Below are 20,393 nucleotides of genomic sequence, written 5' to 3'. Positions count from 1 at the left end.
GAGTCTTGCTCTGTCGCCCAGGCTGGAGTACAGTGGCCTGATCTCGATCTACTGCAACCTCCACCTCCTGGGTTCAAGCTATTCTCCTGCCTCAGCCTCCTGAGTAGCTGGGACTACAGGCACCCGCCACCACGCCCCACTAATTTTTTGTATTTTGGTAGAGGCAGAGTTTCACCATGTTGCCCAGGCTGGTCTCAAACTCCTGAGCTCAGGCAATCCGAGGCGGTGTTTTCTTTTCTTTCCCTGTCATGGTGGCATCTGTACGGTCGACTCTCAGTCATTTATGTGGTTTACCCATTTGCCGCCACCCCCAGTTGCTTATCCCGCTAACCTTTCCCTGCCACCTCAAAGACTTCATTTTTTTCCATAATGTTTTTTTCTAAGAATAAAGGACTGCATGTTTATTATCAAAAACAGAAAAAATACAAAGACCAACATGCAAATGACCCATCATCTCACCCAGAACCTGATGTCTCTTGTTCCCAGCCCCCACTTTCAGGCATGTGCTTTGGGCGCGGGATGGTAGAGAGGGAGCTGTTGGTCTATTGTTACTTTACAAAACTGCGATCGTCCATATTGTAACATTCAGTCCTGTACCCTGAGGTTTTGTACTGAACATGATGTTCTGAGCAATTCCCTAGGTTGTTAAAAGACTGAACACGTAGGTGCCTTTCAGCGGTTGCATGAAAGTCGACCAGTTTTAGTCAGTTCTCCATGATTGGATATTGAGGTTTGCCACTTTTTGCTACTATAAAAACACTGCAGTAAGCATCATTAAGCAGTGATTTTTGGCTGTAACGCATAATTTAAAAAATATTTACCTAGTTAGAAAACTGCTGCCGTAAAAAAGGAACCAAATATTCCCAAATGCAATGTAGATGACTTTTACCTTCTAGATTCTCTCTCTGTGCCATCAGCACAGATAACTGAGCATGCTCACTTCAAAAGGGCTTGCAGGGAAAGGTGTAGGTCGGAGATGGTGTTGGGGGCACTGGCAGAAATGGTCGCTCCAAAGTACTTCCCAGGGACCGTGGTGTTGGAGGTGACCAGCAGATCAGGAAAGACACATTTTTATGGGCACTGAAGTGGGTACTGAAGTCAATTAAAACATTTTTTCATGGACTCCATAGATGCCAAATTCTAAACTGCTCAAATCAAACGGAACAAAGGGATGATGTTATTGTGTCAGACTCCTTGATGCCAGTTGTTATCAGAGGAGGACTGGCAAGGTCAAAGCCCTTGCAGTGGTGCTGTGACGGTCCCTGGGCATCTGCCAGTTGGGGTGGCATTTCAGCTGGCAGACTCCTGCCCATGGCCTTTTCTTCTCCTTGGCAGGTTCTCTCCATGCCATCACCATGTTTTCCCTGTCCACCCTCCTCATTGCTATGTTAATTGCCTTTGCTGGCATTTTTCTGGGGAAACTTCGGATGGTTGCCGACTACGAGGTGAGTTGCCAGCCTGCCCCTCCTCCACTGGTTCTCCTGGTCCCTTGGGGGACACAGCTGTAGGATACCCTCCATGCCCGGGCTCCCATAGCACCACAGGACGAAAGGGTCTCGCCTTTCTCTCTGACCGTAGAGCATGGAGCCCAGTGTGCATGCGTGCATGCCTTGCACTAGCTTAGGCTCTGGCCCCCATCCAGAAGACAGCTATCCTCTCCTTTTCTGCCCTCTGACACCTCCAAACTGCAAGCTGCTGGCCCCTCCTTCCTGTGATGTGGGTCCAGTGCAGTCACTGAGCTGTGAGCCTCCAAGGACTGGAGGTCAAGAGACAGGACGGAGCAAAGGAGGTTGGCGGGGGAGTTGATGATGATTCAAAAAAGGGGGGATTGTCGTTTTTTCTCCTTTAAGACCCCAGGCTATTGAACTTGAGGCGGCCATGTTTGGAGGTGGCCCCTGCCCCACATGATTCCTTTGGTTGTTGGCAGTGGGTCCAGCCTAATCATTAGGAGAAGGGAGCCAATCCATGCCCTTTTAGAGCCATGCCAACAACTGTGTGTTCTAGCTCAGCATTTCCCAGAATGGATATCTATCCTGGGGCACTGGAATGATTTCCAGTGGATCGCAACATGATTTTTCATTTTTCATGGTTACGTATTTAACATTAACTTTCTGCTTATGGCAACTGAAATACAGTTTTCTGTTTATAAAAGTGAATCATTTCCTTTTTAAATGAATGTATATAAAGAAAAGAAAGCTGATTTTAAGGACTGACACCCTGCTGAGCCTGAGGAGGGACTCGGAGAAGGATCTCTTTGCTGCTGGGGTCTCTGTGTCCAGGGCTCTGGGCACAGGCGCCCACTGCCCTCTCTGCCCAGCCTTCCTTTTCCACGCCTGGCTGGAGCACCACACTAGTGAAGGGTCTTGTGAATGACCCCGCTGGCTCTGTCTTTCTAATAGAGCAGCATTATGTGATTGGGTTGGCCAGGTGTCCATGCTAGAGAAGGAGGATGGCCAGGAACCTAGGCTGTGTTGGTGTAGGACACTTTCCAAATTAGAGGGGAAGCCCCAGGAGGAAAGACGGCAGTGCTGAAGTCAAGGCTTCTCTTGGAGTCAAAGCAGGCTTGTCTTTGAACTTCAATTCCAGCTCTGCTTACTTCCTCCCATAATGGCCCTTGGGAATAGAACATTCCAGAAGGGACTCCCTTGCATCCCAGCCTTCTCTCTGTCCCCCTGGGCCTCAGTCTCACCAGACTGGAGGTTTGGAAAGACAGAAGATGAGTTGAGTTCCAAGGTGGCGAGAAGCCCAGGTGTGGAGTTGAGGCTCCTCTGGGTGTGGGGGGAAGGGCAAAGAGCAGGCCTCCATCCTGTAACCCACCACCTCTCCCTGCTGCAGCCCGAGGAGGAGGAGATCCAGACGGTGTTTGACATGGAGCCGAGCAGCACCTCCTCCACGCCCACCTCCCTCGTGAGTCCTGAGTCCCAGGGACAGGTCGGGAGGGCGGTGCTTGCAGGGGTGGTCTACTCCAGTGGCATCGTGGGGGATGCCAGCATTTGCTGCCCACTCTGGGTACGGGGGAGGACATAGGGGACCCCTGGGCTCCCTCCTCTAATGGAGCAGGACTTGGTCCAGGTCCAAATGCTGCCGTGGCCCTGGATGAAGAGTGAGAAAAAGAGAAGAGCCACCATGTACTCGTCATTGTCTAGAAGGCAACCAGAGAGGAAGTACTTGGTCAGGGAGGCCAAGACCACAGCGACCTCAGTCATGTAGACACAGGGGGGCCCGCTGAGGATTGGCCTCAGGACCAAAGGCTGCCCCTGAGGCACAGGGGCAGGCAGAGCGACACAGACAGAGCTTCAGGGAACTATTAGAAGTCTGCACTGCTGGTAAGGCAGGGACGCCGAATGAGCGAGCCTGTCTGCATGCAGAGAGGCTGGCTCAGAGTGCAGGGCCCGCAGGCTGGGTGCTGGCTCTCACACGGTGGCTCAGCCTGGAGGGGAATGGGCATGAGCACCCACCCACATCCCTGCCACAAATTCAGCTGCAGAGCCACCAATGAACGCACTGAGGTGGGTACTGGGGTCAGCCCGTGCCCCAAGGCCAGGGCTCCTGGGAGGAGCTCTGAAGAAGGGTGCCAGGCTGGCACTTGGCGAAAGCATCCCAGAGGAGGCAGCATCGAATCTGACCCCAGGAATGGGCATACAGGGTGCCAGGTGAAATAGGGTGTGGGGCAAGAGTTTTCAAGGAAGAGTTGCAGCCTGTGCAAAGGCCTGGAAGACAGACCAGAGCTTGGGGGACTCAAGACAGTTTTCGGCACAGTGGGAACACGGCGTGGGCGGCAGGGCCCTATGGGAGACAAGGCTTTCTTTAGTTGTGGGCAGAGCTGGGTGTGAGTGCACAGTGACACAAGCACAGACAAAACACCAGCAAATGGACAGAAGTCACTGGGGTGCCAGATTTGCCTCGCTTTGAAAAACCCCGTATACAAGTCACCGGGGTGCCACGTTTGCCTCACTTTGAAAAACCCCGTATACAGGCACAGATTATCTCTGAGCGGGGACAGGAGAGGGTGCTTCGGTAATGAAGAGACGACAAGGATTTCAAAGCAAGAAAGTCTCTCTTTTCTTGGGACCCTTCCGAAAGGACCCCTCTGGGAATATTGTTAGCAATAAGTTTTTGAAATCTTCTCATGAGCCTGGTGCTTTGCTGTTTTCGCTCTTAATCTTTTGATAAACCCACACAGTAGGGGTTTTCATCCCAAAATGGAGGCTCAGAAGTTCCGTCAATATAGACTCCAGGGCACCAAGCAAGGAAGTGTCAGGACGAAGTTCGAACCAGGTCCATCTGACTCTAAAGCTTATGCTTTTAAAAAACATGACTAGGATTTATTTTTTAAATCCTGCCTTATTACAACAGGGCTATGTGAACATTGCACATCATTATAGGGGGAAAGGATAAGCAGAAATAAGAAAATAAAAAGTCCATATTCCCACCACCCAGAGATGACCACTGGTAGTGTATATTCTTCCAGATATTTATATACTATGTATCTCTTCCAGATAATTATGTATGATTTACATAGTTTTGCTAAAATGAAATAGTACTGCACATACTGTTTTATAACCTTTTTTTGTTGAGTGGGGACAGTCTTGCTGTGTTGCTGAGGCTGGAGTGAAGTGGCACCATCTTGGCTCACTGCAACCTCCGTCTCCCAGGTTAATGCGATTCTCCTGTCTCAGCCTCCCAAGTCGCTGGGATTACAGGCATACACCACCACACCTAGCTAATTTTGTATTTTTAGTAGAGACGGGGTTTTACCATGTTGGCCAGGCTGGTCTCGAACTCCTGACCTCAGCTGATCCACCTGCCTCGGCCTCCCAGAATGCTGGGATTACAGGCGTGAGCCACCACGCCTGGCTTATAACCTGCATTTTTAGTTAACAATCCCTTTCCATATATATCAATTTTTGATCTCTTTGAGCACCCAGCCCATATTCAAATTTCCCTAATTGTGCCAGAAGTATCTTTTAGAACTTGTCCAACCCAATATCAAATCTAGCATGTGTGCATCAGGTTTTCATGTCCCTTTTATTTTAGCACAGTGCCTTTTAAATGACTGGAGAGACCAAGCCAGCAGTCCTGCAGAATATTCCACCTGGATTTTTCTGGCTGTTCATGATGTCTTAGGACAGGTTCCGTGATCTCCTGTATTCCCTGAACACTGGAATTTAGATCTGATGGCTTGATAGATTCAAGTTCAACATGGGGCTAAAACACATTGCAGGTAGTGTTGCAATGTATACTCAAGATGTAACATCCTGTTAATTCCCATTCATTAATGATGCCATCATGACCCTCTAATTAGGGAAATGACAGAAGGATTTTTCCATGGTTCAGTTGACATTTTCCCCTTTATGACCAAAAGGTCATCTAGATGGTTTACCTGGGTGCCATGCAAATGTCTAGATTCTTTTGTAGGAAAACCACTCCTTTGACCAGGGCTGTTTGGTTTCACTGAAATAAACTCCTACGGGGAAGGTTTCATTCCATTCCCTAATTACCTGTTTTCAAAGTAAAGAGATGGTTTAAGAGCCACTTCAGAGGATGACAATTGCTCTTTTTCCTAGTATGTCCTGTGTTTTTCTAGTCTGCTGCCGTCCCAGGCATGGGGATCATTCCTGGGTGTGACAGGTCATATGACCAAAGTCTCTGCTAGCAGTTCCACATCTTTTTCTTCTTTTTTTCTTTTTTCTTTTTTTTTTTTTTTTGAGACAGAGTCTTGCTCTGTCGCCCAGGTTGGAGTACAGTGGCGCGGTCTTGGCTCACTGCAACCTCTGCCTCCCAGGTTCACGCCATTCTCCTGCCTCAGCCTCCCGAGTAGCTGGGACTACAGGTGCCGCCATCACGCCTGGTTAATTTTTTGTATTTTTAGTAGAGACGGGGTTTCACTGTGTTAGCCAGGATGGTCTCGATCTCCTGACCTCATGATCCACCCACCTCGGCCTCCCAAAGTGCTGGGATTACAGGCGTGAGCCACCGAGCCTGGCTGCAGTTCCACATCTTGAGGACAGGCCAACCAGTGACAGACCCCAGGGGTGTTCTGAATGTGCCGCTGAAGCTGTATTAGAAAGTACACTAGCTCAGGAAAGGGGGTCTCTCCGACCCCAGCTGAGGGGAGCCTCATGTCACCTTCCCTGGATGCGGCTTGACTTGGAACCGAGAGTGAATGGAACACGTTCTAAAGGAGCAGTGGACTAGGAGTGGGGAGTCCTGCCACTAAACCAGCCCTGGGAGCACCTGGATGCTCATTAAATGATCAAGAAAAATTAGGTAGGTGGGGCAGACAGGACCCAGGCTGCTGGGGAAGAAGGCAGGCTCCAAGGTTTGGAGGAGACAGAGGCGATGGGGGTGGGGCGTGGGGGAGAGGGTGTGCCCAGGGCCTTGCTCCGGACGTGACCTTGTTTCTGTCCCCTGTCTCTATCCCAAGCAGCTATATGTGGCCACCGTGCTGCAAGAACCGGAGTTGAACCTGACCCCCGCCTCCTCCCCAGCCAGGCACACCTATGGCACCATGAACAACCAGCCGGAAGAGGGAGAAGAAGAGAGTGGTCTGAGGGGCTTTGCAGGGGAGCTAGACTCGGCCCAGTTCCAGGAAGGGCTGGAACTGGAGGGCCAGAACCAGTACCACTGACTGGGACCTGAGGCCTCCACTGGCGACTTGTTGAGGAGCCAGGGGAGGGCCTGGCAAGGGGAGGCAGGAGGGTGGCCTGGACCTCCCCACTACCTCCTGCAGACTTTGAGAAGCCCCCAGTGGAGACATCTGCCACCCCAGCCATGGGCCATACGGGCGCCCTGACCTGCTGCCCAGCTGGAACTGGGGGTGCTCGGCAGTGCTGAGGGAACCTGGGAAGGGATGGAGGATACAGGGAAGCCCATGTCTTGAAAGAGGTGGCTGGAGCGCCAGCACAGAGACTGAACGCTGGGGTCCCTTCCTGGGACCAAGATGGAGAAGGTGTTCCTAAGGGAGGAGGCAGAAAGAGGCCGCCGAAGGCTCTCTGGGGTCATCACCGCTCTGCATCAGCTGCCCTTCCAAGGAGCTTCTGCGGCTGCTCCTTCTCCCAGCCCCGGCCCATTCCTCCCCTGCAGTCTGAGGAGGCAAAGGTACGTGCACGGGGCACATTGACAGGACACAGAGGACCACCTCATCACGGGGTTCCCTGCATGGGGATCTGTAAACAGAAAGTTTCTGCACCCACCCGAGGAAGAACCAACTGAAAGCGCAGACCTGAGAAGAGGTAACTCAGCCCCTTCCTGCTCCTCTGCCCTCATCAGATGTCCCCAGGAGCAGCAGGGCAGAGGCCCTTCTCCTTTCTATTCTTACAAGGGTAGCTAGAGCGCGACCACTCAGGGCTCATCAAATGAGACTTGTGTGCATTTTCCAGAAGGAAACCTTGGTTAGTCCTTGCTGGGTAACACAAAGTGGGGTGAGACAGGGGCCGAATTCATGGAAGGGGGCTTTCTCCCTAAAACTCTGGGTGGTGGGAAACCAGCTATACCTCCCCAAGACCCAGGGTCTAAAGAGAAGACCCCCCAAAGCCAAAGATGTGGCCACTTAAAAGAGTCTCCTGCCTCCTACCCAACTGAGTGCCTGGGCCCCCAGCTTGGTCAAGATGGGCAGTACATTAGGGTAAGAACCCCATGCTTCAAACTGAAGGACTGACCTTCACCTGAGTCCCAAGTAGGACCCTTCCTCCCTTCTCGGGACTGCCCCTGCACCCTGCCTTGAAGACCATCCAGGCGACCTCCAGTGTGGGCCTGGTCCAGACACTGCAGATGCTTCAATCATGATGTCGCCCCAGGCCTGCCAGGGGTGGGGTGGAGGGGAGGGTCACGTGCTCCAGGGAGAAGCCCTTTCTGGAGAAGCAAGGCTGCCCTCCCAGGGCTGCCACCACCTGAGACCTGGGGGAGCTGAATTCCAAACAGTGATGGCGACATTCAGCACCTTTGCCATAGCTGGGGGGAACCGGCCTCTGCCTCTGGGATGGGCTCTCATTGGGACCACCGTGTAGCCCAGCCAGGGAGGACATGAGAAGGACCAGTGGGGGCCTCAGTGAACCAGAACAAGCCAAGCTGAATGGGGTCTGTGTGTTCTCCAGGGCCCTCTTCAGCCCCCTCCTCCAAAGGTCTGGGTCCCTGCACCAACCTACTGAAGGTGGGCTCATCTCACCTGAGCACCTGCACCAGGCCCCAGTCACAGGGCTGCCCTGAACTCAGATCACCTAGGCCTTGTCCCTGCCCCACCTTTGCCCCATCCCAGCCCCAGACGCTCCAAGCGTCACCGCAGGTGAGAAATTGTGCTCCATGGGCAGAAACTGCTGCACCCCCAGAGTGTGGCCCACATTTTGGCATGGGGCTGTCTTTCCAGAGAGCTTGGGTTGGCTGGAGAGAGGCTGTCTTTCCCATTCCTTGTCCGGCTAGGACTAAGGGGGAAATGATCCTAGCCCAGCCCCTACACACCCAGGTCCCACAGGCCCCTCCCCACTGGCATTTCACCAACCAACAAGGAGAAAGGACACTGTTACAGCGCAGCAGTCAGGCCCAGCAGGAGCTTGGCACATGGTGGGGAGGTGGCCAGCTCAGACCCTGCCCGACCTCATCGTGTGTATTTGGTATATGGGGCGTGGGACATGCCAGAAGCTGGCCTGGGGTCTCTCCTTCACTGGACACAGCTTGCTGGAGCCTGCCCCCAGCCCCTGAAGCCCCTGCCAGACTGTGGAAGCCACATATGGGAAAGGTCCTGGCAGACAATGTGGCGGGATGGCTGGGGGCTTCTCCCTCTGAACCTGGGTCCAGTGTAGCCTGGCTCTGAGAGAAGGTGGTGAGCATGTGGAGAAGGAGAAGGTTCCATAGTCCACTCTTAGGGGAACCAGCAAAGCCTCATGGCAGTTGGCTCCATCTGGACCTCCCATGGTCACTGCAGGGCAGTGGAGCGGGGCATCCTTTAGCCTCCCCACCATCACATCCAGGCCCTCTCAGGCACCTCCTGCCTCAGCCCACACCTGCCTTGTCCATTGCCCCCCTCCCTCCACCTACTGCCATCCCACTCCTCCGCCAGCCACTTCCCAGCCGCCCCACCCCACTCTGTCCTCCAAATCACCCCCCGACTTAATCCTTTCTGGAAGGAGCTGCCGCCTGGGAACCGGTATTGCCTAGAGCCTCCAGGAGGGGCCCTCCTCAGGCCTCCAGTGGCCCCATGCCCGCCTGCCTGACCCTCCACTGCCCCGGAAGCAAAGTGCCTATCAGCAGCGTTGCGTCATCTGGGGCCCCCAGTGGGGTGGGGGGGTGTGGGCTAACCTTGGCCACCACCACTAAAGGAATGTGCCAGAATGCTGAACCTTCTTGTTAATGCTATGACCGTGCCTTGAATAAACAAGTCCTCCCAGCCTCTCCCGGCCCCTGCCTCTGCCTCTGCATCTGGGCCAGCCTGGCCTTGCTCCGCTGTGCAGTGGGGAGAACTTTCTGGTCCTTGAGCTACCCAGGAAGCCAGCAGAGTAGCCCCGAGAGGCAGTAGAAGTCCCTGGTGAGTGCTGAGCCCCATGAGTGGGCCCATGGGCTAGGCTAGCAGCCAGACTTCAAAACACACAGATTTCAGCTGAGGCCCCAGGAAGAGCAGCAGACAGGGCTCAGGTCTGTAAGAGGATGAGGGTGGGGGACTTCGGGGATGGGGGAGGCAGAGGAGAGGTTGGGTCGGGGAGAGGTTGGCACGAGGGAAGTGTGTGGCGCAGCCAGGTGGGATAAGAAACACCTGTTAGCAAAGGCTGTTATAGCTGTGGTGGCAAGGAGACAACAGTTCCCTGCCCTGGGAGACACATCTCAGGGTCAGGAGACCCGTTCTGTCCCTCCCTCCAGCAGCTGCGTCACCCAGGCTGGCCACCTCATCCAGACAGTAGGGCTGGGAGGACATGAGGCGGACTGTTCTGCTTCGTGACTGAGCAGAGCAGGTTTGGGGGCAGAGGATGGGAATCTGGTGTGGGTGTTGGGTAGGGGGAGACTTCCTCCCATAGTGCTTCCCATGGGGACAGAGGATGACAGTCTCGGGGTGGCTGCCTAAGGACTGTTTCTCGCATCTCCCTTGCTGGGTCCTCTCCGCAAGCTTCCACAGTCCATCAGTGGCCACTGACTCAAAGTCCACCATGGTGTGGGCCTGGGCATGGGATCAAGACCTGTCCACTTGTCCCCTCTCCCCCTCAAAAAACAATTATTTTCCAAGTCAAGTCAGCCCTTGAAATCCACAAGGGCTGCTTCTCAGGAGAGAAGCCATGAAGACTCCCTGACTGGACGGGAGGGGCTGCGCCCTGCTGCGGCCTCTCATGGTCCCCTCCCAGGGGCCGGCAGCTCCAGGGTCCCCAGATGGCAGGCCTGGGACACTCTGTGGGTCAGCAGACCTGTCAGGGGCCTTTCTCAGGCAGAGACTGAGAAAGAGACAGAAAAAGAAGCTGAAGAGGGAGGGCGGTTGCCCCAGGGATGGAACATCCTCCAGGGAGGTTAGCATTGGTCGATCCTCTCTCCACTCAGCAGGCAAGGAGGGACTGGAGGCCTGCAGGTGGATTTACTTGGGCTGGGGACGGGACTGGGGCAAGGCAAGAGGGAGCCCCAGGAGGTGGCGCCACTGGGCTGTGCCCAAGATAGGATTGGAGCACGTGACCGAGCGCTGTGCAGGGAGGAAGCAGCGGGGCCTGAGAGTGCCCCATGCCTCTGCCCAGAAACCAAGCCTGGGGCCGCATGGGGCCCTGCCAGGGAAGCCTGGGGCAGCTCACTTCTGTCCTGAGGAACCTCCTTGCTGGCCGATTCCAGGTTTCTAGGTCTGCTCTGTGGAAGGCCTTGGGGAGGCGAGGAGAGCCTGGTCTATGGGGAGACAGGTTTCTAGGCTTTCTCAACAGAGGCTGCTTTCAGAACATCTGCCAGGCCCTCGGCCTGGACAAGCGGCAGCCCGGCAGCTCTCACCCTCAATTTCCAAGGTTCTCCATCTCAGCCACAAATGGGAGTCACTCTCAATGTCCAGGCCCCATCCCTAAACAAACCACAATTTCTCCAGTGGGGCCCAGTACCCTGTATTTTACAAAAGTCCCCCAGGTGATTCCAGTGTGCAGGGAGGGGTGAGTGGATAAGGAAAACAGTCCCAGCCTCAGGCACTGCATGCCCTGGGTGGCCGCAGCGTCTCACCATTGCCAGCTTGGAAATGACAACTCCCTAGCTCAGGCACGCTTCTGCCATCATTATCTTCTTTTGCAATAAGTATGACTACCGTGTGGGCCCAAGGGCCACACACCAGGTGTCGGGGGACTTCTGGCTACCTTGTCACCTTCAGCGAGGGTTCGAAGACAGTCCCTCTTCCCTCCCCTCCAAACACAGAGCCCAAGTGGTTTCCATGACCGCCTGCCCATTTCTGTGCAATAGAACATGATAACTGCAGTCAACAAATAGGCCGACATAATGGGGTGTCAGGGAGAGACAAAGCTGGATAAGGGTGGGGGGTGCCTGGAAGCGGGGAGGGGATGCTTTGCACTAGGGGGGCCAGCACAAGCTCTGTGGGGGTGAGACATGAGAGCCAGCAAAGGGTCTGTGGGCACACATGCAGGGCCCAAAGAACCGGGCAGAGTGAGCGAGGGGAGGAGAGGGTGGGGCGAGGTTTGAGTGGGCAACGGGCTGTGCAGGCTACGCTGGGACTCCCAAGTGTCACTCATCACCCGAGAAACTCCGGGAGGATTCTGGGGAGGAGGATGACCCCCTTAGGTATTTGTTTTCCAGGTTTTTTTGTTGTGGTGGTGGTGGTGGTAAAGTACACATAATCGTATGCACCCTCTTAACCATTGATGGGTTTTTTGTTTGTTTTTTGTTGTTGTTGTTGTTGTTGAGGCAGAGTCTTGCTCTGTTGCCCAGGCTGGAGTACAATGGCATGATCTCATTGCACTGCAACCTCCGCTTCCCAGGTTCAAGCAATTCTCCTGCCTCAGCCTCCCGAGTAGCTGGGATTACAGGCACACGCCACCACCATTTTTATATTTTTAGTAGAGAGGGGGTTTCACCATATTGGCCAGGCTGGTCTCGAACTCCTGGCTTCAAGCAATCCACCCACCTCGGCCTCCCAAAGTGCTAGGATTACAGGCGTGAGCCACCGCACCCATCCACCATCTTAACCATTTGTAACTGTCCTGTTCAGTGGCATGAAATACATTCATAATGTGCAACCATCACCACCAGCCATCCTCCACAACTCTTGATCTTGCAAAACTGAGACTGTATACCCATAAACAATAATTCCTCATTCTCTCCTCCCCATCAGCCCCTGGCAACCACTCATGTAACCCTTGTGCTGAAATGGTCACTGTCACGAGGGTGGGACAAGTAGAAGCAGAAAGCCCAGTTGGGGACAGGTGTGGTGGTGCACACCTGTAATCTCAGCATTTTGGGAGGCTGAGGTGAGAGGATTACTTGGGGCCAGGAACTTGAGACCAGCCTGGGCAACAAAGCAAGACCCTATCCCCACAAAAATTTTAAAAATTAGCTGGGGCATAGTGGCATGCACCTGGAGTCCCAGCTACTCAGGAGACTGAGGCAGGAGGATTCCTTGAACCCAGGAGTTAAAGGCTGCAGTGAGCAATGATCATGCCACCACACTTCAGCCTGGGCAACAGAGTGAGATCCTGTCTCAAAAAAAAAAAAAAAAAAAAAAAAAAGCCTAGTTGGGACTGTGTCGGAGGCATGCAGGAGAGAGAATATGGTAGCTTGCACCAGGATAGGGAGTGAATAAAGAAGCAGTTAAATTTGTAACACAGGTCAAGGATTCATGGATGATTGGATGTGGGGTCTGAGGGAAAGCAGGAATGCAAGGATGACTCCCAGTTCTTTAGTGTGAAAACTCAGCAAACACTGATTTCTGAGGTGGAGAAAGCTGGGAAGAAAAAGGCCAAGGGAAACCCCAAGAGTTCCATCTTGAGTGTGTTCCGGTTGAGATGCCATGTGGGGATGTCAAGGAGGTGGCTGGATACAGGAGTCAGGCTGGAGGTGTTCATTTCAGTCATCAGCACCTGGGTGGTGATTAAAGCATGGGACTGGCTGAGACTTTGATGGGAACAGGTGCAGGTGAGGAGGTCTGAGGGCTGAGCCAGCACAAAGATATAGGAGGAGAACCGGCAAGGAAAACCAGGAGGGACTCAAAAAGGAAGGACGGCGTCCCCAGCTCTAACCACGCTTGAGAGTAAATGTGGCGTAAAGAGGAGTAAAGTCAAAAGTTGCCACGAAGCAGCTTCAGCCAAGTGGAGAATGCTGGAGAGACCATTAGACAAATGACCCGCTTCTCCCACACAGCAATGGTGAGGGGAAATGGCAAGAGGGACTGGGCCAAAGTGAATGAGTGAAGAGACACAATCAAATGCAAAGTGTGCATCCTGAGTTGAACAAACCAACTGCAGAGAGGCGTCTGGGAAATCTACATGTGGATGAATGTGGGCCATCAGGGAATTGGAATTAGGTGGTGATGAGGAGATACTGTTTGTCTTGTTAGATATATTGGTGGCGTGGGTTCATATGTGAAATAAAGTGCCAGCTAGAAATTCATATGGAATAATTTACAGGTAAAAGAACATGAAGTCTTGAATTTGCTTAAAAACTCTCCAGCAAAAACAAAAAAACACAAAAAATGGTGGTGGGGGGGTGCAGTTGGGGTACACGGAGATGCCCTCATCTCTTGATTCTTGTGTATGTTAACATTTTTCCATAATAAAAAGTGTAAAACTAAAGGCATGACCAACTTTTTCAAGTGCTGCTGAGCAGGAGAGGAAGATAAGGACTAAGATGTGACCCTACATTTGGCAAGATGGGGGTGGTTGGTGACCTTGACTGTAGTAGATTGAAAATAGGGACAAAGCCTGGTTGAAGCAGGTTCCCATCCTCCCATAAGAAGTGAGGAGATGAAAACAGCAAGGAAAGACTACTCTTTAGAAGGGTTTTGCTATCGAAGGAAGTAAAGAACCAAAAGGGTAGCTGGAGAGGAAAGGAAGTGAGGGGCTGTTCTTTGTATAGGAGGGGAGATGTGAGCTGACAGAGGAGGGATGCAGGAGAGAGAGAGGGCTGAGCCCTTGAGCAGAGGAGGAGGTAAGGGATATTCTCCCCTGATACAGATACGTGTGTGCATACACACACGTACACACACACACGTGCACACACACCAGTTTATGCCCATGCACACACACACTCACGCCTAAGTAGAAGAGTGGCTTTCAGAAAAGGTGAAAGCACCCATGCTTAGGATGACTCAGACACAAGTCAGAGGAGGGCATTAGATCTTTCCAAAGCCAGGCCACCTCAAGAGCTGTGGGCCAGACATGGACACCTGAGCCTGACCCATTAATAGGTCACACAGCAGATGAGGCCCTGCCTCATTGGAGCCTGTAGGGCTCCAGAAAATGCTTTGGGCACCACAGAGGGCAAGGCGTTCCTAACACGCTGCAGACCTAGTGCCTGCCATCACATAGCCTGGCAGGCTTGGCATCTGAGCTTAAAGAAAACGAGGCCCCATCTGGGAGCTGGCAAGGCCCCATGGGCATCTGCTACATTCAGTGTCAACTGAGAAACTGGAAGCCTAGGGCGAGGACAGCCAGCCCAGGCACAGGCCTTGCAGCCATGCGTGGGCTCTGGATCCACTGCTGAGGCTGGAACACGTGGAGGTAACCCTAAACCTGCTCCTATCATGCCCACTCAACGCAGTTCCTCCTCCCTACATCCCTGGCTGGCTTTCTAGCCCACAGCCTGTGGGGTCCTAAGCCCATGACCAATGACCTGCTTCAGACCATGGATCAGTCTGGGTATGGGTTTAACTAACCCCAAAATGTATAATGGCATAAGCACAAGAGAAATTTGTCTCTTTCATATAAAACTCAAAATGGGTGATTCTGATTAATGGGCACCTTCCTCCAAGCAGCGATTCAGGGTTGGGAGTCCTTTCACCTGTGGCTCTGCCATGTTTAACACATAGCCCTCATGGTCTCTGTGAGGTCTGTATTACACCAGCAGAAGGATGACAGAACATGGAGGAGCATGCAGGAGTTTTGGGGGACCAGGCCTGGGAGTGGCAACACATCTGCATGGTCCAGCGGCCAGAGCTCAGTCACACACCCCACCTAATTGCAAGGGTGGCTGCGTGACATCCAGCTGTGTGCCCAGGAGGAAGAAGAGCTGGGTTTGTGACCTGCCAGCCAGTTTGGGCCACAGATCCCACAGATGTCTGCCACTGGCTTCCCAGAGCTTCCTCCCAGGCCTTGGCCTCCTTGACTCCATCCTCCCATCCCGCCTTGAGATCCGCTGCCCTGCAGCTTCACCTGGCACAGGCCAAGACCCAAGAAAAGACCAGGCCCGAGGGTCAGAGAGGCACACAGTACCAGTTTATTTCTCATGAGTTTATAGGATCACAGACAGCACAGAGCAAACGGTAAAAGTGCAGACGGCTGGGGTGAGGGCAAGGGCCTCCGCAGCTGCCTTCTCTCCAGCTGCCTGAGTACAGGCACACAGCGGGCAGTGAATCTGAGAAGCTGTGGCCTCACAGTCGCTGCAGGCTAAGCCAGAAAGGAGGGCCGGGGGAGGTAAGACTCACTGCTGCAGGAGCACGTTGGTGATGAAGGGCTGGGGGAACTTGGGTCTCTCTGGGATGAAGTCACCCCTCCTTCCTGGCCAGTCCCCAGCCCCTCCCCACCTGGCCAGCTAGCTGGGTTCCCGCAGCAGCGGAATAGTCAGGGAGTTCCTGGCAGAAGTACTGAATGAGGGAAAGGGAATGATGCCAAAGGAAACCAACCCTGTCAGGGCATCTGCACAGCCCGCGCAACTCAGATGAGCCCTATTGAGACCCAGGTACCCCTTCCCTTCCCTGGCAGTTCTGATTCTGCTCCCAGGCCTGGGATTCCACCAAGAAGGCTAAAGTTGCCTTTCTCTTTATTTGTGAAAAGCAAGCCATCTTGGGGCAGGAAAGCAGTGAAGGGACTGGGCAAGTAAGATAGAAAGTGCTGGAAGCTCAGCCATCTCACCCCTGCCTTGGCCTGCACTCACCTGAAGAAGCAGGACAGACAGAAGAGCCCCATCCCCTCCCACCCCCATACCTTTCCAGCTCCATCCCACCTCTGCCACCAAAACATTCCTCACAGGGCCAGAGGGAGTGCCAAAAAAGTAAAAAAAAAAAAAAAAAAAAAAGGCAGGAAAGAGGCTATTGGGGATGAGGGGACACCCAGAAGCCCCTTCCTGGAGGAAAAGCCACTCCTGCAGTTGGACTCTGGGAGACTGAGACCCAGCCCTGCCCCAGCACCTCTCCAGTATGGCCAAGGGGACAAGGACCAAGATGCAGGGAAGCTTGGAGAGCCTGGGCTACAACAGATACAGACCAACAGACAGACACAAACAGATGGGGGCCACTGGGCAGGGTCGCCTCTTACTCGCTGTCCCAGCCTCGACTCATGGCCTGCACCACAGCCCCGTAGAGCTGGCTCCAGGCGGCCCGTGTGGCTGGTGTGAAGGCAGGGCCCAGACACTTCTCCAGCATGTAGAGCAGAGATTCACCCACTGTCTGCAGAGGCAAGAGGCACCTTGTCACTTCCAAAGGCAGGAAGGCACTGGTCCATTCCACAGGTGAGAAAACTGAGGCCTAGGGTTGATTAGGGCTCTTGGCCCTTTTTTTCCTCCTGCACGGAGTCCATGCTTCCTGAGCCGGGTCCTACCCAAATCCTTGGGTATCACATTGTGCCCACCTTTCCCTCTAAATGTGAGGCTTTATATCCTCACATTTTTCATCCCACTCTTGGTCTTGCAAACACCCCATGAGTGGGGTCAAGACATTGCCTGGGACCTCCCAGCTTAGACCAAACCAAGTCATTGCCCCCAGACTTGAGTTTCCTCATCTGCAAGGCAGCAATGATGGGGTTAAGAGTCTGGACTCTGGAGCCAGTTAGACCTGAGTGCAGATTCTGACTCCACTCTTCATCAGCTGGGTGACCTTGAGTAAGTTATGTAACCTCTCTGAGCCTCAGCTGCTTCATCAGTGATATAGGGAAAGTAGAAGCTCCACCTCCTGGGTCTGTTGGGATGATTAAATGGGATAATCCAGAAAAAGCTCTTAGCACAGCATCTGTATACAGGAAGCCTACAATGATAACAGGCCAGGCACAGTGGCTCACACCTATAATCCCAGCAGTTTAGGAGGCCGAGGTGGGCAGACCACTTGAGCCCAGGAGTTTGAGACCAGCCTGGGAAACATGGCAAAACTCCATTTCTACCAAAAACTACAAAAATTGGCTGGGCATGGTAGTGCATGCCTGTAGTCCCAGCTATGAGGGAGGCTGAGGTGGGAGGATCACTTGAGCCTGGGAAGTTGAGGCTGCAGTGAGCTGTGATCACATCACTGCACTCCAGCCTGGGTGACAGAGCAAGATTCTGTCCCCAAAATAAATAAGTAAATAAATAAATAAATAAAGATAATGGCTTTCATTTGCTATTACTACTCATAATAAAATAAGGTTTATTTATCTCACAAATATTAACTGAATATCCACAGTAGCCCTGGTAGATCAGGCATTGTGCTGGTGCTGGGGATGGAGAGGAGGACAAGACCAACACAGCTCCTTCCTCAAGGTGCTCACCATCTGGCAAGGTGACTGGACTGTTTGGTAGACTGTCATATCAGTTGCCCCCAATGGGCCACACCTCAAGGATTCATGCCCTTGACTGGGTCCTCCCACATTGACACTGGGCTTATCCATGTGAGTGGCTTTGGTCAGTGGGACATTAGCAAGAGTGACGCAAGCAGAGGCTTTATAGGCGCACACTGGGGCCTGTCCTCTAAAAACTCCCTCTCAGAACTCAGCTTCCATTCTATAAAGAAGCTCAGCTAGACTAGTGAATGACAACAAACCGCAGGAACAGAGCTCAAAGGCTGACAGGCCTTGGACATTCTAGCCTCAGTTGAACTCCCAGCTAAACACAACACACAAGTAACTCCAGTTACACCATGCAGAGCAGAAGAGCTGCCCAGCTGAGCCCAGCCATGAGAAATCGGAAAGCATTGTCATAGTTCTAGGGTTGTTTGATACATAGCAATAGGAAATTAAGCAGACCAGCTAATCCCAAAGGCTCCTTAACTTTTATGGTTTTAAAAGAAGCCATATCAGAAAAGAGAACTTGGAAGCTCAGAGAGGTCAAGCCCATGTCAGGGCCACACAGCAGGTAACAGATGCAGGCCCACAGCCCTGGTTATCTAAGGATATGGGAATGGGAGACAGAACAGGTGGCTAGGGGAAGTCTGGGAGAGAGAAGTGGCCCCAGGCCAGGAGCTCTGGAGAGAGTCAGAGCTCCTTTACCCACCGAGAAGGAGCTGAGCTTCACACCCACTGCCCGGTGCTTCCTGCCCAGGCTGGCAAGGTACTCCTCCAGTGAGGACAGGTCTTCCACATTGGTCACCGCAGCATCAATCACGAGCATCACCTGCCAAGGCCAAGGCAGCAGTGAAACAGAGAGGCCGGAGCAACCACATCTTCTCACAATCACAGCCCAAGGCATGAGGGTCCCAAAGCAAGAGAGGCCAGCAGGACCCTCAGTTTCCAGGATCAGGGGTCAAAGGCAGCCTGTGTCTACTACATATAAGGGGCACACGATACATGGTGGCCAAACTACTAATGTTACACCCATGAAGGAAGCCTCTCTCCTCTGAGGAATTCACATCTCTAAACACGCCTACTGGAGAGTGTTGTCTGCCGGGACAAGTAGAAACTGAGGCCCTTTGAGAATCATGAGATTCTAAGAAAATCTCAGCCTGGTTTTCATAGGCAGATTGTTCCCAATGACGAGGATCTGTGCTAACACAACCTATGGGAGCCAGGGGACAAAGGCAATAACAGAGGCTGGGACCAGCTCTCTGAACACAGGGTAGGGAAAGAGGCTGATTTTGATGTCCCAGACCAATCCAGTCCAGAGGGAAAGGAGCTGATACCCTGCTTGGGGGAAAAGGAGGGGAGTAAAACTAGGCCTGGGGCAGAAAGTCATTTTCCCCATTCTCCACCAGGGAGGTGCTTTGCTGGATCCCAGAGGTCACAGAAGCTCTGCCTCCCTCTCACCTTCCTGATGTGGTCCAGGAACTCAGGTGAGGAGAGACAGTCCTCTGGGCTGGAGAACTGGCGGCAGTTGTACTGAAAGAGGGGCAGCAGGTCAGGCTCCAGGGCAAACAGCCTGTGGGGGTGAGGCCCAGGTGTTAGCCCTGAGGTGTGAGCCCCTGCAAGCCCCAGCAAGCCTGGCTGTCCTGCAGTCAGAGGGCGGGGATGCCGAGCCGGGTCTCAGCTGCAAACCACAGCAGACTCTCCCACCTGGCACTGCTCCCTAGCCAGCTTCGGTAGTGCCCTCCTCCTCACACCTACTGGCTCTGGGCAGCATCCTAGAAAGGGCAAATGTGTCCCAGGGCCTCTGGCACGCAGGATCCCCTCCATGAATAGCTGAAGGGTGTGATTTGGGACAGGAAGATGTCCCCAAACAGGAAACCTGGAGTTACATTGTGTGGAGAGCGCTCGCTCTCTCTCTCTCTCTCTCTCTCTCTCTCTCTCCCCCCACCCCCAACCCCGTGCTGAGTACTTTCCGTGTGCTTAACTTTTAACTGTATTCCTCACCATCCTAAGCAGTGGGTACAACTGTTACCCCAGTTTTACAGAGGAGAAAACAGAAGCCCGGCGAGGCTAGAACTCGTCTAAAGTCACACAGCTTGGATGTAGTGGAGCCACAGCGGGTGCCCGAGAAAAAAGTGAGCTGGGGGAGTCTGGAGGCAGAAGCAGAGGCTCTCCTTGGCATTTGGGAAGTCTCACCGGGTAACTGAATTTTTTCCCCTTTTGTATTGGGGGCGGTTTTGCGGAAACCTGGGCAGAAGTTCTGGGCTGCCCGAGGGTGCCAAGGATTGGGAACACCACGGTGAGGAAAGCAGTGCTAGGTTGGTGATGGCGGAGGGGTTACCGAGACGGCGAGCTGAGGTTGGAGACTGGCCTTCCCTTCCCCCCGGGGCCTGTGCACCCGCCTGTGCACCCCCCAACCCTTCTCCCCTGCGGTGAGGCTCCCGCATCTGTCACCCCTTCCCCGGCGGCTCTCTGGCTCTTTCTCGGAAAGGTTTGTCTTGTTGGTTGTCAGGAATCCACACACCTGGAGCCAGACAGCTCACACATGGGCGCAGGAGCTCGCCCCGCACACCTCCCCTCCCCGGCCCTCGGGGCACCCCAGTACCCTGATACCTGCAGCGGGGTGCACCCCTGCAGTCACACGCAGGAGGCACAAGGCGGGGTGGAGGCCCCGCGCAAGGACGGAGGTCCACCCGCCCAGTTGTGTGGAGATCCGCGGGAGGAGACCCCGCCCGGCCCGGTGAGCCCCGCTGGGAGCCGGGTGTG

At 53.6% G+C, this 20,393-nt stretch overlaps 2 protein-coding genes across 2 annotated transcripts in view; one reads left to right on the top strand and one right to left on the bottom strand.

Annotated features, from left to right (window-relative positions):
- The window catches only part of TMEM63C (transmembrane protein 63C), an 87,712-nt gene extending 78,325 nt beyond the window's left edge, over positions 1-9,387 (top strand). The window contains exons 23-25 of the mRNA XM_011988297.1: positions 1,336-1,445; positions 2,836-2,907; positions 6,431-9,387. Of these exons, the coding sequence (XP_011843687.1) occupies positions 1,336-1,445; positions 2,836-2,907; positions 6,431-6,631 (383 nt within the window). The 3' untranslated portion in view covers positions 6,632-9,387. The remainder of the gene's footprint in view (positions 1-1,335; positions 1,446-2,835; positions 2,908-6,430) is intronic.
- A 5,971-nt stretch (positions 9,388-15,358) lies between these two features.
- The window catches only part of NGB (neuroglobin), a 5,983-nt gene continuing 948 nt past the window's right edge, over positions 15,359-20,393 (bottom strand). The window contains exons 2-4 of the mRNA XM_011988307.1: positions 19,089-19,200; positions 18,340-18,459; positions 15,359-16,549 (exon numbers count right to left, since the gene is read on the bottom strand). Of these exons, the coding sequence (XP_011843697.1) occupies positions 16,415-16,549; positions 18,340-18,459; positions 19,089-19,200 (367 nt within the window). The 3' untranslated portion in view covers positions 15,359-16,414. The remainder of the gene's footprint in view (positions 16,550-18,339; positions 18,460-19,088; positions 19,201-20,393) is intronic.

Source organism: Mandrillus leucophaeus, unplaced genomic scaffold (assembly GCF_000951045.1).
Source record: "Mandrillus leucophaeus isolate KB7577 unplaced genomic scaffold, Mleu.le_1.0 Scaffold326, whole genome shotgun sequence".
NCBI lineage: Eukaryota > Metazoa > Chordata > Mammalia > Primates > Cercopithecidae > Mandrillus > Mandrillus leucophaeus.
This window is presented reverse-complemented; position numbering and strand designations above follow the sequence as displayed.